The sequence below is a fragment of the Raphanus sativus genome, chromosome 8 (genome assembly GCF_000801105.2).
Source record: "Raphanus sativus cultivar WK10039 chromosome 8, ASM80110v3, whole genome shotgun sequence".
Lineage (NCBI taxonomy): Eukaryota > Viridiplantae > Streptophyta > Magnoliopsida > Brassicales > Brassicaceae > Raphanus > Raphanus sativus.
In genome coordinates, this window is record NC_079518.1 from 16,756,102 (window position 1) to 16,773,333 (window position 17,232).

The 17,232-nt window shown below is 30.1% G+C and overlaps 2 protein-coding genes across 2 annotated transcripts; both read right to left on the reverse strand.

Annotated features, from left to right (window-relative positions):
• Positions 1 to 218: 218 nt before the first annotated feature.
• LOC130498444 (uncharacterized) lies at positions 219 to 2,388 on the reverse strand. Its single transcript, XM_056991811.1, has 6 exons — positions 2,141 to 2,388; positions 1,654 to 1,994; positions 1,451 to 1,577; positions 1,035 to 1,346; positions 720 to 932; positions 219 to 641 (listed from the first exon to the last, which is right to left on the reverse strand). The coding sequence occupies exons 2-6, from the start codon at positions 1,992 to 1,994 to the stop codon at positions 261 to 263; spliced, it is 1,374 nt and encodes a 457-aa protein (XP_056847791.1). The 5' UTR covers positions 2,141 to 2,388; the 3' UTR covers positions 219 to 260.
• Positions 2,389 to 3,382: 994 nt separating this feature from the next.
• LOC130498602 (uncharacterized) lies at positions 3,383 to 6,871 on the reverse strand. The gene is made up of 4 exons (XM_056992083.1): positions 5,018 to 6,871; positions 4,380 to 4,923; positions 4,191 to 4,290; positions 3,383 to 4,103 (listed from the first exon to the last, which is right to left on the reverse strand). The coding sequence occupies exons 1-4, from the start codon at positions 6,753 to 6,755 to the stop codon at positions 3,432 to 3,434; spliced, it is 3,054 nt and encodes a 1,017-aa protein (XP_056848063.1). The 5' UTR covers positions 6,756 to 6,871; the 3' UTR covers positions 3,383 to 3,431.
• Between the last annotated feature and the right edge of the window lie 10,361 nt (positions 6,872 to 17,232).

Here is a 17,232-nt window from a genome sequence, read left to right on the forward strand (position 1 = left end):
GTCGTAACGTTTCGTCGTTCTTTACACGTCGATTTACTCGTCAATTCCTCGTGAGTTAACGAGGAATTTGCTTCGATTTCTAAAACTAATTTATTTTTTAAATTTAAAATTTTATATTATAGAAAATAATTATTTCAAAAATATTAGAAATATAAATAATAACTAATGCGAAAATATTAAAAATTTGGAATAAATTAAAACCGAAAATATTATATAAATAAAAGTTTAGAATTTTAATATTACACAGAAAAAAAAAAAAACTAAGTCGGGCCGGGGCGGTGGATCGTTTCCCGGTAGAGGTCTTCACTCCTCCTCTGTAGTTCCTCCTCTTGCTGCTGAGTACGAGAAGGCTCGGGAACCGGGTTCCGTCGTCGCATATCCGCCAACAACTCCTCCCATTGGGGATTTCCAGAAGATATAACTTCCAGAAACCCCTCCACTCCACCCATACGAGCTTGGAATGATTGGCGCGTAGACTCCAACTCCGTCTGCGTCGACGCCAACTGAGTCCGCGTCGAGTGTAACTCCGAACGCAGCTCAGTGACTTCGTCGGCTCGTCTCTGACCATAAGACGATGTCGCTCTTGGGACATCGTTGACGGAACCGATTCCCAACGTACGTCCCTTTTTCTTAGGGACGACCTACAAAGAAAAAATAAAGTTTAATGTTAATAATTTAAAAAAATAGATTAAAAGTAGATTAAAAGGTAAAATTTTTACCTCCTCGTAAATCTGATCCACTTCTTGAGTGGATAATACGACCGGTATTCCATCGGGAGATTGCTGGGTCAGCTGGGTTTGGCGGTCTTCAATCCGAGCAACGACATCGTTGTAGATTTGCTCGGACCTCGGATCCACAAATACCCCCGCCTTGGTCTTGTGGGTCCTCTCGTAAAGCTCTTTAAGAGACGGGAGTTGTCCCGTCTCTTTGGCCTGAAAATATTTAAAATTTAAAATGTTAGAATCAATATACATATATAAGTACATATTAATTATTAAAATATTTAATATGAAAAAAAATTAGAAATTAATTACCATTTCCAAGCGGACACGGGCATGGGGTTTTTGACCCGTACAGTGAAGCATCGGGCCGTTGCCGTGCTCGTCTTTGGTGTTACGAGAGGCGGAGCAGGCGTTGGAGATCGCAATGGATGATGGCAGCTCCCAGTAACGGATGAGACCATCGTAGACATCCTTGGTCAGCTCAGCGGGTTGCCCGTCCTTGTAACCCTTGTAGATCCAGTCCTCCTTCCAGTTGCCTACGGTGTCCAACAACCGCTTCTTCGCCTTTGCGGTGAACTCCCGTTTCACGTCCTCGTGAACCCCGATGGACCACTGGTATCTTTGCTGCATTTTTAAACCCAAAAAATTAATAATTAGTTAAAAAATATTAATGAAATAAAAGTTAATAATAAAAATTAAACATAAAATAATTATTTTAAAAAACTTACAGCAAACATCTTGAACCACGTGTTTCTAACGTGGTGCGGCGTCTTTTTCCAGTTTGGGTGAGCCTCTGAGAAGTATCCTTTGATGATATCGGATACGCTCGTAGCGACAGAATTGTCGACCCCAAACCTGAAAAAAACAAAGTTAAAGTATTAAAAAAAATATTAATAATTTTAAAAATATTTAAATAAAAAAAATTACGTACCACAGAGTCCCCTCTGGTCGGTCGGGGTCTAAAACCGGTAAACCGGCTCGGCCTGGTTGAGCGAGAAGATCCTCAACCGTGTACCGAGCAAAAGGAGCGGTCGGCGGCACCCGCAACTCCGGATGAATGTATCCGGGTGCAACCGGATCTGGAACCGCCTGAGGTGCAGCAGGTGGGGGTGGTGCACCAGATGGAGGAACCGGTGGTGGCTGTGACTGAGACTCCGGGACAATCTCCGGGTTGGAGGAACCGGGAGCGGAAGATGATGATCCAGCAGCAGGATCACCACAGAACATCTGACTGTAGTGGGGGGTTTTCTTCTGCTTGTTCTTTCTAACCATCTGAAAAAAAATTCAGATTGTTAGAAAAAACAAGTAGAAGAAATCAAACTAATCAAAATTCTCTACACTAACCACCTAATCAACTATAAACCTATCTAAATTCACTAAACTAAACCACCTAATTCTAGAGAGAGATTAGAGAGAACCTTGGGAGGTGTAGGAGAGGAAATTGGGACGAAATGAAGTGGCTGGTTCTCGCGGGTATATATAAGATTACATAGGGACGTAAAGTCCTCGTAAATTTACGACGAAACAGCAAGGCCCGTGTAATTATTTACGACGATTTTGCAAGGCCCGTCTTTTTAACTTTACGACGAAATTGCAAGGCCCGTGTTTTTTGGTCACGTGGATATTACGACGAAACCGTGGATTTAGCATTTGTTTTTTACATTCCCTAAACCCTAAACCCCAAATTCCTAATTTTTATTATTTTTTTAATCATGAAATTTTAATTATATAGGTTTAATTTATTTTTTAAGTGAATCGAAACCGTATATATATATATTGAGGTTTGGGGTTTAGGGTATAGGGATTTCATAAAAACATGTTAATTCCTCGTAAATAGGCGTGGTTATTACGACGAAAAAAGAAACAATCCTTGCTAATTCCACGTAAGCAAGTTTCGTCGTAAAGACCTCGCTTGCTTACGTGGAATTAGCAAGGATAATTTCTTTTTTCGTCGTAAAGGACACGTTGATTACGAGTTTTTAACGAGGTTATTTTGTAAATCCCTAAACCCCTAACCCTTTACCCTAAATCCCTAAATCCCTAAACCCCTATCCCATTACTAGTAACATCTATATGTGTTAAGTTAATTTAATCAAGAAATTTTAAATATGCATGTTTATTAAGTCTTCTTGAGTGAATTGAGTTTAGCAATGTAAACCTTATATATGATTCACTTATAAGTTAAGGAAGTTTTGGTTAATTTTGGGTTTGATGTTTTAAATTCTTAATTTTTTTAATCATACAATGTTAATTATACAGGTTTATTGTGTCTGCTAAGTGAAAACATATATAGATTGAGGTTTGGGGTTTGGGGTTTAGAGTTTTAGGGATTTAAACACGAAACTCGTTAAATCAACGTAAATTAACGAGGTCTTTACGACGAAACAGCTAAAAGCCTTGTTATTTCCACGTAAGCTGATTTCGTCGTAAACACCACGGACGCTTACGTGGAATTTGCAAGGCCCTTGTTTATTTTTAACGTGTGCTTTACGACGAAATCAGCTTACGTGGATTTTGCAAGGCCCGTGTTTTTCTTTACGAGGAATTAACGTCGATAACCTTAAAATCCCTAAAAATGTAAACCACAAACACCAAACCTCAAACATCCTTTAACTTATAACTCAATCTCAAACACCAAACCCCATACCCTAAACCCCAAATGCATTAATCAAGTCTGAAAATAAATAATATTTTTTAAAAATTACATCATCATTCAGATACATCATCATTCTCTTCAACACTAGAAACATCATCACTTTCATTAAACTCGTCCTCAACAGCATCGTCAGTGGTATCGTCGGGAAGATCTTCATACTCATGATTATGCGGATCAATGAGTAGGATGTCTTCCATTTGTTGTTCAGGTTCTTCGACTTCATTGATGTGTTCTTCTTGCAAAGGTGGTTCTTCTCCACCGATTATTCGTCCACGGGGTGTAACTTTGATAACAGCTAACCAACTTATTCCAGATTCTCGCAACCTCGGGTATGGTAGGAAGCTAACTTGGTCTGCTTGCGAAGCTAATATGAAAGGCTCGAATTTGTTGTACCTCCTTCCACCATTGACAGCAACTACACCGAATTTGTTAAATCGAACACCTCTGTTGACCACGGGGTCGAACCAGTCACATTTGAATATGACGCATTTCAGCTTCAATAACCCAGGGAATTCCACTTCAATAATCTCCTGCAAGATCCCGTAGAAATCGGTTTCGCCTTTCACACAAATTCCATAATTGCTGGTCGCCCGGTGTTTACCATACTCGTACGTATGAAAAGTAAAGCCTCGTGAGAAATACATTGGTGATGTGGTGACCTTTGCAAGTGGACCCTGAACTAATTCGTGAAACCATATGGGATAATCTGGATCCTCATATTCAACCTGCAAAATTAAATTAAAGAGAACATTGAAACAAACGTCTTTCGTTACACCCCGTGGACGAAACAAATATCGGATTGGAGTAAATACCTGACTCTTCAACCATTTAATAAAGTGTCGATCTTTCCTTTTATCTACCTCACTTGTGGATATGCCTGGGATAGCTTCTTGGACTTGACTAACAAATAGGCTGTAAAATGCACATATTTTATTAGTTATATCATCATTTGAAAAATATATTTTAATTACAATTAGTTTAGAACTTTCCATATATGTTACCTTTCAAAATAGCGCATAAATGGATCCTCACAATTAAGTAGAATGTAAGTGTGTGCACTATGGGCGTCTTCATCACTCGACCACCAAACCTCTTTCGTTTTCCCACCCATTCGCCCAATCTGGCTAAAGATATCCGGAACACCAGCAACTGCATATGTTGGGGCAACACCACCATCATCATATCTTCTTGGAGCTCTTTGTCGGGTCCGTACATTAGGTGCAAAGTAGTACGATGTGAAGTGAGATGTTTCTTCCGTCAAACTTCCAGCAATTATAGAACCTTCAACCTTTGCGAGGTTTTTTGCCTTTCCCTTCAAATATTTCATGGCCCGCTCATACTGATACATCCATCCATAATGTACTGGTCCTCGAAGCAATGCCTCATACGGGAGGTGGACAGCTAAATGCTCCATGACGTCAAAAAATGAGGGAGGAAATATCATCTCCAAGTTGCACAATAAGATCGGAATGTTCTCGTGAAGTTGTTCTACGACATCCTCTTTAAGAGTGCGAGTGCTCAAGTCCCTGAAAAATGCTCCAATGGCTTTGTATATTCCAAAAACAATTAAGCAAATTATTAGTGCATATTTTTGAAAAATAAATTAAGAAATTAATTAGTGTGAGTAATAATATATTACCTGCAAGTGCTTCATGTACTTTTGTGGGAAGTAGCTCCGCAAATGCAAAGGGAAGTAGTCTTTGCATAAAGACATGACAATCATGACTCTTCATCCCGGAGAACTTTTGGCCCTTTTCAACACATCTAGAGAGGTTTGAAACATACCCATCAGGAAACTTCACTGCTGATGCAACCCAGTTGAACAAGACCGACTTTTGTTCTGAAGACAATCTGAATACCGGTACAGGAACTTGTCCATTGCTTTTTATATGTAACTCGGGTCTTGAGCAAATATCAGGCAAGTCCAACCTCGATTTTTGATTGTCTTTTGTCTTCCCTGGAACATTCAATATTGTATTCATGATGTTCTCAAAAAAATTCTTCTCAATATGCATCACATCTAGGTTGTGGCGCAAAAGAAGATCTTTCCAATACGGCAACTCCCAAAATATACTCTTCTTGTGCCAGTTGTGCTGAACTCCATAATAATCAGGCATATTACCGGGAACATGCCAATTACCACCACAACGAACTGTTTCTTGAGCTCCGTAGTAATCGATTTGCTGTTCAATTTGTTCTCCAGTTAAATACGGAGGAGGAGTGTCTCTCACAACCCTTTTCTGCCTAAACAATTTCCTGTTTCTTCGATAAGGATGATTAATGGGAAGAAATCGCCGGTGACAATCGAACCAACTTGTCTTCCTACCGTTCTTCAGCTGAAATGCATCTGTCGTTCCATTACAATATGGACAAGATAATCTCCCATGTGTAGTCCACCCAGACAACATCCCATAAGCAGGAAAGTCACTTATGGTCCACAAAAGCATCGCTCGCATCGTAAAATTTGTCTTCGTTGAGCAGTCGTACGTCCTCACCCCTGTTGCCCACAAATCTTTCAACTCTTTTATCAGTGGCTGTAGAAAGACATCCAGAGACCTTTTTGGATGGTTCGGACCAGGTATTAATATGGTCAAGAACAGAAACTCCCGTTGCATGCACATATCTGGAGGCAGGTTGTATGGCGTCATAAAGACTGGCCACAATGAATATTGTCTCCCTGACATACCGAAGGGACTAAATCCGTCCGTGCATAATCCCATATACACATTTCGGCTATTGCTAGCGAATTGTGGATATATTTTGTTAAAATGTTTCCAAGCTCTTGCATCTGATGGATGAGTCATCTCACCATCCGTCTGAGTATGCTCGGCATGCCATCTCATTTTTCCAGCAGTCTCCTCAGATTGGTACAATCTTTTCAATCTGTCGGTAATTGGTAGGTACCACATCCTTTGGTACGGTACCCTATTACGTCCTCGTCCTTGCGGTTTGAATCGTGGCTTCTTGCAGAATCGACACTCTTCTAACTTCTCATCATCTCCCCAGTAGAGCATGCAGTTGTCGATGCAAACGTCTATCATCTCAGAAGGCAACCCCAGACTATAAACTAGTTTCTGAATCTCATAATAAGAATCAGCAGAGACATTGTCTTCCGGCAAATACTCTTTAAACAAGTCTGTCCATGCATTCATGCAACTTTCAGGTAGATTATGATCAGTTTTAATACTCATCATTCTAGCAGCCAACGACAATTTAGAGAGACCTTCTCTACAACCACTGTAAAGTGGCTGATTCGCAGCATCTAACATTTCATAAAACTTTTTTGCATCTATGTTAGGTTCTTCAACTTCATCATCATCATGAGCAACAAATGCATCAGCTACCATATCATGAACCCTATCATAATTATCTACCATCTGCTCCTCCTGATGGTATCTATGTTGATTATGCAAATGATCAACCGGTTCATTCTGAAAATTGCTATTACTACTACTAGCTTCATTCTCATAATTATAACCTTCTCCATGTTGAAACCAGATATTGTAATTTGGCATGAAACCTCTATTTATTAAATGCTTCCAAACATTTTCACGAGTTGCCAGTTTTGAATTGTTGCATTTTCGACAAGGACAAAACATCTTACCGCTTTCTTGGGCGAGCGGTGTAGAATCTGCTTGATGCATAAATGTCTCTAGTCCTTCCAGATACTCTTTCGTCACTCTCCCGTTAGCATCTCTATGCGTGTACATCCATCTCCGCAACTCTAAATAATTTCCATCACCAGACATTTTTTTTTTCACGTTTTTAGATTTTTTTTTCTTTTGCATGTGGTGTGTTTCAAATGTTCCTCAAATGACATATTTATAGGAAAATTCGAAATTGGTAGGTGAGATTTTACTACGAATTAACGACGAAATATGGGTAGTTAGACAAGATAAAAAACGTGTGTCACCTAAAATTAGGTAACACTCGCAAAAACCACGTAAATATTTTCCTCGTTAATTACACGTTAATTATTACGTGTTCATTACGACGAAATGCTGTTTCCTCGTAAAAACGACGTTCCTTTACGTTTGGTTTACGACGAAACTCTTTCGTCGTTAATTAACGACGAAATAACGTGTTTATTGTCTTTTCACGTAACTTCCTCGTAAAGGCCTCGTAATTTTACGAGGAAATTATTTCGTCGCTAACTTTCGTCGCTAAGCCCGTGTTTTCTTGTAGTGGGGGTATAATTTATAAATACTTATAAAGTCACTATAAATGATTCTTAGTCTTTTATAAGGCTTTATATATTACAAATACTATTTTAAAGAGTACCTTTATAAAACTCAGATATACTAGTTTCATGAAGAGATTACATAACTTATAACCCCTGATAAACCTTTATAAAACTCAGAAAATACTAGTTTTATGAAGATATTATATAACTTATAACCTCTTAAAAACCGTTATAAAACTCAGATATACTAGTTTCATGAAGAGATTATATAACTTATAACCCCTTATAAACCCTTATAAAACTCAGATATACTAATTTCATGAAGAGATTACATAACATATAAACCCTGATAAACCTATATAAAACTCAGAAAATACTAGTATTATGAAGAGATTATATAACTTATAACCCCATAAAACCCTTATAAAACTCAGATATACTAGTTTTATAAGATATTATATAACTTATAACCCATTATAAACATTTATAAAACCCAGATATACTAGTTTCAAGAAGAGATTATATAACTTATAACCCCTTATAAACCTCTATAAAACTCATATATACTAGTTTCATGAAGAGATTATATAACTTACAAGTTACAACCCCTGATAAACCTTTATAAAACTCAGAAAATACTAGTTTCGTGAAGAAACACTTATTACAAGAGATTTATATGTCTTTATAAAGATACACCAGATGATCAGATCAAACATTTTCATGGCTTTTACTTCTCCACAAAGTTACAAAGCCTCCGCTGCAAACACACAACATAAACTGTTAAAATTAAACAATCTCTGAATCAAGAAGACAAAGAGAAAACTTCATTTACACACCTGAAAAGATGAAACAAGCTCAGGCACTTGTAGAATGGATGAAGCAAACATCAACTCAACGATGAAATCAATAGCAGGTCGACAAGAATCATGAGCACAAACAGAGTCAACACAAGTTGAAACCTCCAAAGGAAATGGCTTTAACCGCCCAGTGTACATACAACTCAGGAAATAAACGAAATCTTGATACCCAACCGCTCCATAAGTTTATGCCTGAATATGAATCCTGAGATGAAAAGAATCAGAAGTAAACTTAGATACAAACCACTAAAGCGTCACAAAAATCATATGTTTCTCTTTTAAGTAAAAGTTACTTGGAGAGTACAACTCTCAACTTCCTTGAACATAGCACATAACACTGTCCATAAAGCCTCTTTATTTCATGACTTCGTTAAACCATAACTTCAGATATGAAATTGCAAGTTAATGTGTTGTTCTAATTTCTATCGAAAGACACAAAAAACTAAAATGATCTTCTGTATAGTTGTAAAGGAACAAAGGAAGTACCCAGTAGCTGGTTGAATCAACGACGCCTGGAAAACCAGTGACAGATTGCTGACCACTGCCAGATCCGTACGGCACATCGTGAGAGTGCAGACGAAACTTAGTCTTCTCGTGGATCAGCTTAATCGCACTTACATACGTTATCTATCACACACCATCACAACCACCAAAGACATTAAAAATCCCAATTCTGAATCTAAATCAAGAAGATCACCTAATCGATACAATGTATAACACACCTCGACGCCTTCGGCGGCGAGAACGGCGAACAGCTCTGGCTCGATCAGGTGAGAATTATCCTTCCTCATCTCCTCGATTAGACTCCAAACGGCTCCGAACCGCTGCATCTTGCTTATGATTTTTGTCATCAATCTGTACTGCTCGATGTGAGCTCTCGGAATGACGATACGGCTTGGACTTGAGGAGATGGCGCGAGATGGAAGCAGCAGTGGTTAGGGCGGATGAACGGAGGACACAACCCGAGCTCAGAGACACAGAACGGCCATGGTCGCAGATGAAGCTTGGTGACTGCAAGGAAGAAGATGAAGTCGTACTCTTCTCTTCGTCAAATGTGATTTCGTCGGTGGTTTTAGATTTAATTAATTAGGGACATAGTGGTCATTTTGCTATTAAAAATCTAGTGGTATAGTTGGTTAATGTATAATTGAAAAGTGGTACCTTGAAAGTAGTATTAGTGGTAATTTCCCTTTTTTATTTAGGGATAGAGAAAAAATTCAGATCTGAAAATTCAAACCAAACTCAATCACGAAAAAATATGAGTTACAATGAAATACAATGAATTGAAAATTGAATCAAGCTTATTTAATTGATGACAATGTCATACACATTCTTATGCTCTTAATTTAACATTTGTATTAACTTTTTTTTAATGAAATTTTAGATTTATTTATCATCAAGAGCCAAAACCTCAAAAATTTTGTATTAACTTTCGAAAGTTAATATCATTTATATACTTTTTGCATGGTCTATTAACATTTAAAGTATTTCTAATCCATATATATATATATTCTATATTTTCTCCTAAAATATTGAAACTCTTTTTGGGCGATGAGTTTCACATAACTCTATTATAAAGTTATCTACTTTTAAGCAAAATTATAGTGAAAGTTATTTCAGTTTCTATATTTAGAGACAAAAGTAGCACATCTCTATATTTTCTTAAAAAATAAATAAATTATATTACAAATCCTAAATTGAATCAAATCCACCAATATAATATTATTTCTTTATTTTAATGGAAAATATTGAAATAAAAATTCAGGTGAATTGGAAATGATCTTTGTTGTTTAACCAATTGAAAACATTGGATCAATATTTTTGTCATGTAATTTTGAGGTGATAAAATTATTAATACCTTATTCAGTTTGATACTTCTTTGATTCTTTTAGCCACAAATATATATGTGCATGATGAAGACCATATTTCTAAATCTCGATTGTGTGAGTAATATTTATGAAAATAACTTGTTAATTAAAGTTTTATGGTGATAAATCTTAAAATAAATAATAAATTATTATTTTATAATGTAATGGAGCCGAAGAAGACACAATTATTAAAACGTTTTTGCAGTTTCATTTAAAATATACAATATTTGATATCAAATACATCATTTGGATTCTTGATTTCTCCACATAATCTTAATATAACAAAAATTGGAGAATCATTTTCTTCAACTACTATTTCTTCTGTTTTGAAACTGAAAAATAATTTAGTTTTAAAATATAATAATAGATCAATATGTATTAATATATTTATTTGTGTAACCATTTATTGATAATATATTGATCAATATAAATATAAATCAATATATTGATAGGATGAAACAATTTTTTTGTTAATTATTTTATTAGTAACAATGAGAAACGTTACATAGAAAATTCAATAGCAAACAATTTTCCTACTTTATGAAGATTTACGTTTGGTTAAACTATGTTATATAAAATTCACATCAGACGATATTCTTTCCATAATGTTGAAAATCTCTTATAAGCCTTTTCTCCAATAAACTGATAATTCACTTGTTTTAGAATTAAAAAATAGACATTATAGTGTTAGAAAACATTTATCCTTAGTCAGATTACTTGACCAAGACGCCATACATAAAAAAAAGTTATTTATAAGAAGATTATTTTAACAATTCTCTTTTGTTTATGATTTTTTTAAAAGGAAGACTAATTGTTTTATAATTCGGTTTCTTTAAAGTTTTTTTATATAATTTCTTGTAGTTTAGTATTATATACTTTTTATTGTATAAGAAATATCAAATAATTGTATTTTATAAACAAAAACCATAATTAAATATTGATAATATTTTTTTACTTAAATAGTTTCTTGTGTTTTAGGATTTTCTAGCTCTATTAAATAAAATTACTCGTTTTTAATAATTTTATTTTTCAGGATTTAAAAAAGGAAAAATTAATATTTATTTTAAAAAATCACATTCATTATATATATATATATATATATATATATTAAAAAAATTGGATTCTAAAAAGAAACTACTATTAAATATTTTATTAATTTTAATATATTTATGAATATTTTTGACATATGTCACAATCTTAAAATATGTATTTCCATGTTTCATGAGCTCATGATCATATTAATTTGAAACCTTAAAAAATTGTATAAATATTTTAAGTTTATGATTTTGTAAAAAGGAAAATAAACATCCAATAACTGTATATTTATAATAAAATCACTATTAAATATTTATAAGAAAAATCTAATCTTGTAACTATTTTATTTTATAATGAAATTATTTATATAAGACAATGTCTACTAATTTTGTAATTATCTTCAACCCATATTTTTATTTGACCTTGAAAATAAGATTCCTAAAAAAAAATAATACTACAATTAAATAAAAGTATAGATTATTAAATTTCTGTAAACCAATATATTTTATTAACCTTGCAAAATAACATTTTTACTATTCTCTTTGGTTTAGTATTTGCTTTACTAAAATATTTTTATAAATCTTTAATTTGCAAGGAAATTAATTTTAAAAATATGTTTTGTATTTGTAAACCCACGTCCAGAAAAGAAATATTCTCTATCAAATAGTTGTTTATGTTGAAACGTTTTGATCTTTTACAGTTCTTTTCTAAAGAACTTTGAAAAAGGAAAACTAACTTTTTAATTTTTTTTTAAATTCTCTTTGGTTTAGTGATTAACATGAAATACTATTTGAACAAAAGAAACATAAAATACTATAAAATATTTTTGAAAAATATTTTTAATATTTAATTTGCAAGAAAATCAATCTTGAAATAATATTTTGTATTTTGTAAGGCCACGAATACAAAAGAAATACTATATATTAAATAGTTATTTATATGGAAATATTTTCATCTTTTACAATTTTTGTTAAAGATTTTTTGGAAAAGGAAAACTAATTTTAAATAACTATTTACTGTTAAATATTTATTTATATGGAAATATTTAGATCTTTTACATTTTTTTTGTTAAAGACCTTTTGAAAAAGGAAAACTAACTTTAAAAAAAAACATTTTACAATTCTCTTTGGTTTAGTATTTGCTTAACATGAAATATTATAAAAAAAAATTGTAAATATTTTTAATATTTAATTTGCAAGGAAATCAATCTTAAAATAATGTTTTGTATTTTGCAAAACCAAGAATACAAATAAAATACAATATATTAAATAGTTATTTATATGGAAATATTTTGATATTTTACAGTTTTTTTTGTTAAAGACATTTTGGATAATGAAAACAAATTTTATATAACTATTTATTCTTAATTAGTTATCTATATGGAAATATTTTGTATCTTTTACATTTTTTGTTAAAGACCTTTTGTAGAAGAAGAACTAAATTTTAAAATTCTTTTTGTTTAATCTTTTTAAAGAAAATATTTATTTAACATATGTCACAATCTTATTATTTATATTTGTCATGTGTCACAATCATGTTAATTAGTAACTTTGAAAAACCAAGCTTTATATAATAAGATATTTTATAAATATTTTTAATATTTAATTTGCCAAAAAAATAGTTTTAAATTAATGTTTTGTATTTCGTAAAACCACGCATGCAAAATAAATACTATATATTAAATAGTTGTTTATATGAAATTATTTTGATTTTTTAACAGTTTTTTGTTAAAGACTTTCTGGAAAAGGAAAACTAATTTTAAATAACTATTTATACTTAAATTGTTATTTATATGGAAACTAGATATGGACCCATGCGTTGCACGGGTTTTATTTGATGTTTTAGTTTCATGAATATATAAAAAGAATAAAAAAATTCACATTAGTTCTTGGATTTTTCAGTATATATTGATGACTTATTTTAGTAATAATAATCTATTTTCTTTCATAAATTTTGATTAATATTTCTATTTCAATAATCACAATGTTTTGAATTGTATATATTATATATATATAGATATTTTTTTAACAAATACTTCAATTTTAATTATTATTCAAATAATATTAGTTGTAGACTGTTATTTGAATAGAACAATTACTATTAAATAAATTTTAAATTTTAGTTTTACTATTAAATAAATTTCAAATATTATTTTCGAAATTCATTGTTTTGATATTTTTAGTATATATATTTTTAATCATGAAATATTCTAACACATGTCACAATATTAAAAGGAAAGTTACTATCAAATAATTTTTCACAATTTTATTTTGTTTAAGAATTTAAAATACTATTAAATTTTATTTATAATTAATTTTTAACCAAAATCCTTTGTCATTATCGTTGTATATATATTTTTAATTATGAGATAGCTTAATAGATATCACAATTTTAAATATATACTACTATCATGTACACAATCATGTTAATTAATAACTTTGAATAATCAAACTCAATATAATCTTTGTAATTACATATTCATTGAGATTTTTGAAAACGAAAATTATTATTAAGTAAATTATTTTTTCAAATATTTTTTCTGAAAAAAAATTACAATTAAATCATTTTAAAATTATATTTTGCAGTTAACTAATTTTTTTTTCTTTTCAAAATTCGTTTTATCATCTAAGAATAAATAATTTCAATCATTATATATATTTTAACACATCTTATTATAGATAATAATTATTCATTAAAATATTTGAAATAATTATTATACAAATCTATTTGATTAGGATTTGAAGAAACAAAATTACTTTAAAACACTCTCTCACGATTTTCTTTTCTTATGTTTAAGATTTTAGTAAAATACAATTACTATCAAATAATTACGATCAAAATTTTTTACAATATATTTTCTTTAGAAATTTAGAAAACAATAATTAGCTTAAATAAATTATTTGACAAATATTTTTTTCTTTAAAATTTTTAAAACAAAAATTATAGAAAAATACCAATAAATAATTCTAAAATTACCTTTTAAAACAATTCCTTTTATTATCTTGTTATATATTTTATTAATCATGAGACATTTTGATACATGTAAAAATTTTAAAATGAAAATTAATACCAAATGATCTTTTACAATTATCTTTTTGTTTTGGATTTTAGAAAAGGAAAATTAGTATAAAATAAGTTATTAAAAAAAAAATATTTTTTTAGGATTTTGAAAAAGGAAATTTTCTAGAAAATTACTATTAAATAACTTTGAAAATAAATTTTACTATTAAATAGTTTTGAAAACGATTTTTCAAAATTCGTTTTTATTTATTTTATTAGTATTTATATATTTAATTATGAGATATTCTAATACATGTCACAATATTAAAATAAAATTACTATCAATTAATATTCTGAAATTATATTTTATTTAAGATTTAAAAATGGAAAATTACTATATATTTAATTTATAACAAAAATCGTTTTTATTATCTTAGTATATTTATTTTTAATTTTGAGAGAGTTTAATACATATCACATGTCGCGATCATGTTAATTAGTAACTTTGAAGAATCAAATTTTATATAATAAGATTCATTGTAACAAATTAAATTACAATTTCAGTTAGAAAATAGTAATTAGGACAAACACACATAAAGCATATATTCACAATTAAACGTATTGAAGTAGAAACTTTACGTTGACATGAACTTATTACCTAAAACAACATTATATTAAGCAGCATGGCAATAATCATATGTATGTACAAATGCATAATCATAATAGTGGCCATGACATACGTAAGACAATAATGAAAAGCGGAAAATTTACGTTGACATGAACTTACACTACCTAGAACAACATTATATTAGTAAACAACATGATAATAATCATATGTATGCACAAACGCCTAATCATATTGGTGGCCATAACATACGCAAGCAGATTTTAACTTAAGCAGCATGACAATAATGACAAAAGAAATCAATGCGTGAACGGCTGAACCTCACCTTATATCTCTTTTTGAATCAATAGTTATGTTTGGTAATCAAATATGAGAAGTGAAAAATATAAGGGAGTTTAGTTCTATATATGTTGAAGTGAATAATCCTAGTTCCTTTTAGTTTATCATTTGAATAAAGGAAAATTAACATTATACTTTTTTCATTTTTTTGGTCTAAGTTTTAGACAAAAAAAGATAATTACTATTAAATATTTCTTGATATATATATTTTTAATTTCTTTACAGTAATCTTTTCTTCATGATTTTAGTAAAGGAAAATCAGTATTTAATGATATATGAATTTGTAAAATGAAAATTACTATTTTTAATATTTAATAATATAAGAATTTCTAAAAACAAAGATTACTATTTTTAAATTGTGTTAATATATGAATAGTTGTATTTTTTTATGTTTTTGATCTTTTTAATTAGGATTTGAATAAATTAAAATTAAATAATTAAAATATATATGCTAATAAAATAAATAAAAAATAAATTTTGAATTATAAAAGAGGAAGATTACCATTATAGTTTAAAACACATGTCACAATCTTAAAAAATTTGATTGCCATGTGTCGCGATCATGTTAATTAGTAACTTTGAATAACCAAGCTTTATATAATAAGAACTATTAAATATTTCTTGATATATATATTTTTAATTTCTTTACAGTAATCTTTTCTTCATGATTTTAGTAAAGGAAAATTAGTATTTAATGATATATGAATTTGTAAAAATGAAAATTACTATTTTTAATATTTAATAATATAAGAATTTCTAAAAACAAAGATTACTATTTTTAAATTGTGTTAATATATGAATAGTTGTATTTTTTATGTTTTTATCTTTTTGATTAGGATTTGAATAAATTAAAATTAAATAATTAAAATATATATGCTAATAAAATAAATAAAAAACGAATTTTGAATTATAAAAAAAAAGAAATTACCATTATAGTTTAAAACACATGTCACAATCTTAAAAAATTTGATTGCCATGTGTCGCGATCATGTTAATTAATAAATTTGAAGAACCAAGCTTTATATAATAAGAACTATTAAATATTTCTTGATATATATATTTTTAATTTCTTTACAGTAATCTTTTCTTCATGATTTTAGTAAAGGAAAATTAATATTTAATGATATATGAATTTGTAAAAATGAAAATTACTATTTTTTAATATTTAATAATATAAGAATTTCTAAAAACAAAGATTACTATTTTTAAATTGTGTTAATATATGAATAGTTGTGTTTTTTTATGTTTTTGATCTTTTTGATTAGGATTTGAATAAATTAAAATTGAATAATTAAAATATATATGCTAATAAAATAAATAAAAAACGAATTTTGAATTATAAAAAAGGAAAATTACCATTATAGTTTAAAACACATGTCACAATCTTAAAAAATTTGATTGCCATGTGTCGCGATCATGTTAATTAGTAACTTTGAAGAACCAAGCTTTATATAATAAGATATATTTTGATCTTTTACTTTTTTTTTTGTTAAAGAACTTTTGAAAAAGGAAAACTAACTTTTAAAATTATGTTGGTTTAATCTATATTTTTAAGAAAAAATTATTAACACATGTCGCAATCTAAAATATATAACTGCCATGTGTCGCGGTCGTGTTAATTAGTAACTTTGAAGAATCAAACTTTATATAATAAGATAAGAAAACACATTTTCACAACATTAACGACATAATAGTTGAAATATATTATATATAACAAAAACAACTCGTTGAAGTTATTAAAAAAAACAAAAAAAAATCGCTGCTTAATCACCCAATTTATCTCTGATTTGTGATTTGACAATTTATCTATTTGTGATTTGACGATTTATCTGACCACACGTGTTATGTCTAGCATGTTTCCGAACACACGTCTAGGAGTTTCCGAACAGGATTATACTGTTCCAATGAGGAAGCAAATCCACAGCCAGAAAATCACAATCCCACTCC

Coding starts and splice junctions, on each gene's coding strand:
- LOC130498444 (XM_056991811.1), bottom strand. CDS start 1,994: ATGGTTAGAAAGAACAAGCAGAAGAAAACCCCCCACTACAGTCAGATG. Junction 1,578..1,653: donor CGACCAGAGGGGACTCTGTG/GTACGTAATTTT, acceptor TGTTTTTTTCAG/GTTTGGGGTCGACAATTCTG. Junction 1,347..1,450: donor CGTGGTTCAAGATGTTTGCT/GTAAGTTTTTTA, acceptor TTAAAAATGCAG/CAAAGATACCAGTGGTCCAT.
- LOC130498602 (XM_056992083.1), bottom strand. CDS start 6,755: ATGGTAGATAATTATGATAGGGTTCATGATATGGTAGCTGATGCATTT. Junction 4,924..5,017: donor AGTACATGAAGCACTTGCAG/GTAATATATTAT, acceptor GAATATACAAAG/CCATTGGAGCATTTTTCAGG. Junction 4,291..4,379: donor TTTATGCGCTATTTTGAAAG/GTAACATATATG, acceptor TGCATTTTACAG/CCTATTTGTTAGTCAAGTCC.